The sequence below is a fragment of the Astatotilapia calliptera genome, chromosome 14 (assembly GCF_900246225.1).
Source record: "Astatotilapia calliptera chromosome 14, fAstCal1.2, whole genome shotgun sequence".
In the NCBI taxonomy this organism is placed as follows: domain Eukaryota; kingdom Metazoa; phylum Chordata; class Actinopteri; order Cichliformes; family Cichlidae; genus Astatotilapia; species Astatotilapia calliptera.
This window is the reverse complement of record NC_039315.1, coordinates 38000335-38003840: the sequence shown is the minus strand read 5'-3', so window position 1 is coordinate 38003840 and position 3506 is coordinate 38000335. Positions and strand designations below refer to the sequence as shown.

Here is a 3506-nt window from a genome sequence, read left to right as displayed (position 1 = left end):
TCACGTTTAACGTCTAAGGACAGCGCTAGCAGGCGCTTTCTGCTTATGACCCAAAAATAAAATGTAATACTCTGATAAATATCAGTGGTATTTATTTTGTTTTCATGAGAATAAGTTAAAGAGAAAATAATTGTTCATGATGAGGTTAAGAGTGGTATAAATATGTGATATAAATGTTTGTATTAAAATGCATAAATAGTGTGTGAAAAAATCAGTTACGTTAAAAAACCATAATTTTATGGAATGTGAATGTCTGTTAAAAGAGAAGAAGTGTAACTTGTTTTGTATGCTACGTCACGAGAGGTCATGACTTGCAGATGACTTCCGGGGGAAAGAGACTCGGGAGGAAGAGAGGAGAAAAAGAAGGATTACTAAAATGGCATAGACGAAGCATGGACTTCGGGACTGCTTATGTCACCAAAGTTGTTCGGCAACAACATATCACCCGTCTGCGGGCTTCCCGGTAATCATTCGGAGCGTTTGAGCCGGGCTTCCCGTATCTTTTGTGCTTGACTAAGCACGAGGCACATTTGGCTACGTTGGCTAGCTGGAGCTAGGCTAACGCCACGGTCCTGGCTAACGGAGATTCCGCCGGAGCGGAGAGACGGAGTTGGAGAGTTGTCTCGGGAGAGAGTCGCTAACCGTGGATAATTCGCTGCTATCTAAGGAACCGGAGATTCGTTGCTCGCTGCCGCGAGTGGAGACGGTTGCTACCACAACGAGCGAGTTATTCATCGGAGGAGGTGGAGACATCACGGATACTTGGAGGTATTGTTGTTATTATTAAGAGCTCCAACTAAAGCGCGCCAACAACAAAAATAAACTAAGAGTGCACTCTGGGAAAAGAATAACATTGGACAGATTAAGGGAAAAAATACTGAAATCTATCCCCCGGGGGTTTATTGTATGTTTTGTATATGTGTTTTTTTTTCATGAAGAAAAAAGGGTTGGATGTGAATTTCCTGCAATTGTTTAATACATTTTCTAACCCTGAGATCCCGTGTTGGGTTTATTGCATGGTGTCTTATCATTTGAGTATTCACATGTATTAGCCTTAATCGGTTAAGTGTATTTCCTTAGCCTCCGCTTGTCTGTGTGGACACGAGAATCATATGAACCCTAGACTGATATTTATTTTTTGAGATGTATCTTTTATCACAGAATGTTTAAGTAGAGTCAAGACTGCACCCGAGGGCATAAGGGGGGAGTCTTGTCACACGAGCCGGTGGTAAAAGTGTTACATTTTTGGGGGCTCGAGCCGGGATTGTATGTAATTTTGTTATGACTGACCTGGTTTTCCGTTATTCACCAAAGAGAGGGAACTAATTTTTTTTGAGATTGCTAAGGAAATTATTTTCATTGTCAAGTGTGGTTACATTTATTGTGAGATCTCTTACTGTTTGAGCTAAAAAAAAAGAAAAAAAGAAAAAAAGAAAAATGGAAGCCGTTGAAATTGAAGCTTGGTGCAAAAGGAAGCAGTTAGCTTATGGACATGCAGTTGTTTTGAGTGATGTGGACCCCGATGTCACAGATGCAGTTCTGCTATCGGCTTTGAGTCAGGTCAAAGTATTTGGAAAATCTGAGATAGTTGACCGTTGTCTTGATGTAGCTTCTAAGACACAGTTGGTACTGATCAAGACTTCAACTGATTTAAGAAATCAAACCGCACCGGATGTTGTTGGACTTCCTGGTGAGGCGGGTCCATGGCCAGCTCATGTGCTCACTGCTCCTGCAGAAAATGATGAGTTTCAATCTAAGCTAATGTCATTCCTGAATGCGGAAGGTAAAACTCTTACTGACGTTGGTGGCTTACTTCAGCCTTCACCCCTTGATGTGAACACGGCTTTGATACATGCTATCAGTTCCTTAGTGGATAAATGTAACACCACATCTGTTGATTCTCAGAGCTATCGTAAGCTGCGCATGTTCTCTGGTGTGAAACCTACGCCCAATGGGGAGGAAGAGTATGATGCCTGGGCAGAACAGACAACACATCTGCTAGATGAGTGGCAGTGCAGTGACAACATAAAGAAACAGCGAATAGTGGAAAGTCTGAAAGGTCCAGCTGCAGACATTGTAAGGTTCTTGAGAGTGCAGCAGCCCACTGCAACTTCATATGACTACATGCAGGTTTTGGAGACGGCTTTTGGAACAACTGAGAGTGCGTCCGATCTTCTGGTGAAGTTCAGACATACCTACCAAAATGTGGGCGAAAAGTTGTCTACTTACTTGTTGAGGTTGGATAAACTGCTGCACTGTATTTTCAGAAAAGGAGGCGTGGCACTGTCTGACATGAATCGATTACGGATGGAGCAGGTTGTGAGGGGAGCACTGCAACAAGACATGATTGCACTTCGTCTTCGTATGACTCACAAGCTGCGAGAACCCCCTTCTTTCAGTGAATTGCTAAAAGAAGTAAGGGAGGAAGAGGACATGCTCCAAAGCAGAAACGATAGTAAGAACCCAGTAATGTCACAGTCTGTAACTCCTGTTTCTAAGTCGGCACCTGAACAAGAAGTTGATCCTGAAGTGGCAAAGCTGAAAAAAGAGTTAAGTGTCATGAAAGCTGAGATGCTTAGTCTTAAAGCTGCTACGATTGCATCACATCCAGACACCCAGATTTCACAACCAGAAGTCCCTACCAAGCCACCTTATAAAAGAAATGCTACCCCACAAAGGTCTGGCTATCAAGAGGATAAACCTGGAATATTTTGCTACAGATGTGGGGAGGATGGACATTTTAAGAGAGAATGTGAAGGTGAAGAAAACCTACTCAAAGTCAACAAGCGCCTCATTAAACTGACAAAGAAATCGGGAAACTACCGCGGGGTCCAGTAGAGGAACGGCCTGGCATCCCGGTGGTTGCAAAACGTTCCACCAAGTGCAGCACCTTAGAGGGAAAAGTGAAAGACACTGTACCTGCAGGCTTAGTGGGCCCTAGCTCTGTAGTGTCGGTACAGATTGAAGGCATCTACTCTAAAGCCATACTCGATTCTGGTTCTCAAGTAACCCTGCTGTACAGATCCTTCTACGACAGATATTTGACACACCTGCCATTGACGTCTATCGACACGTTGGCGATATGGGGTCTCAGTTCCGCCGAGTACCCTTATGATGGCTATTTGTCACTTAGGCTGGAGTTTTTGGAAGCAGATGTAGGCGTGAGTGAGACCATTGATGCACTTGTGTTGGTATGTCCCGACCCAGTTGTGAGAGGTGAAGTTTCCCTGCTTGTTGGCACCAACACACCCACTGTGAGGCGATTGCTTAGCCACTGCAGGGAAAAGGGAGGGGAAAACTTTGTGAGATCCATGCACATTCACCCAGTCTTCAGAAAAGTTTTCAGTGAGATCTCAGTGTTGCCACCTGATGCTGACAGTAACCAGAGGGGAACGGTGTGGTTCACCCAAGCCAAACCTGTCACCATATGGCCTGGGGGAGTCGCCCAAGTGGCTGGGGCACCAAAATTTCAGGGAGTGCTGGGCACTCAGACAATCCTTGTAGAC

At 44.4% G+C, this 3506-nt stretch overlaps 1 protein-coding gene across 1 annotated transcript; it reads left to right on the top strand.

Annotated features, from left to right (window-relative positions):
- Window positions 1-1702: 1702 nt before the first annotated feature.
- On the top strand, window positions 1703-3153 carry LOC113036741 (paraneoplastic antigen Ma1 homolog). Its single transcript, XM_026193195.1, has one exon. It carries the CDS (start codon window positions 1762-1764, stop codon window positions 2836-2838), a length of 1077 nt encoding a protein of 358 aa, XP_026048980.1. The 5' UTR covers window positions 1703-1761; the 3' UTR covers window positions 2839-3153.
- Window positions 3154-3506: the final 353 nt, after the last annotated feature.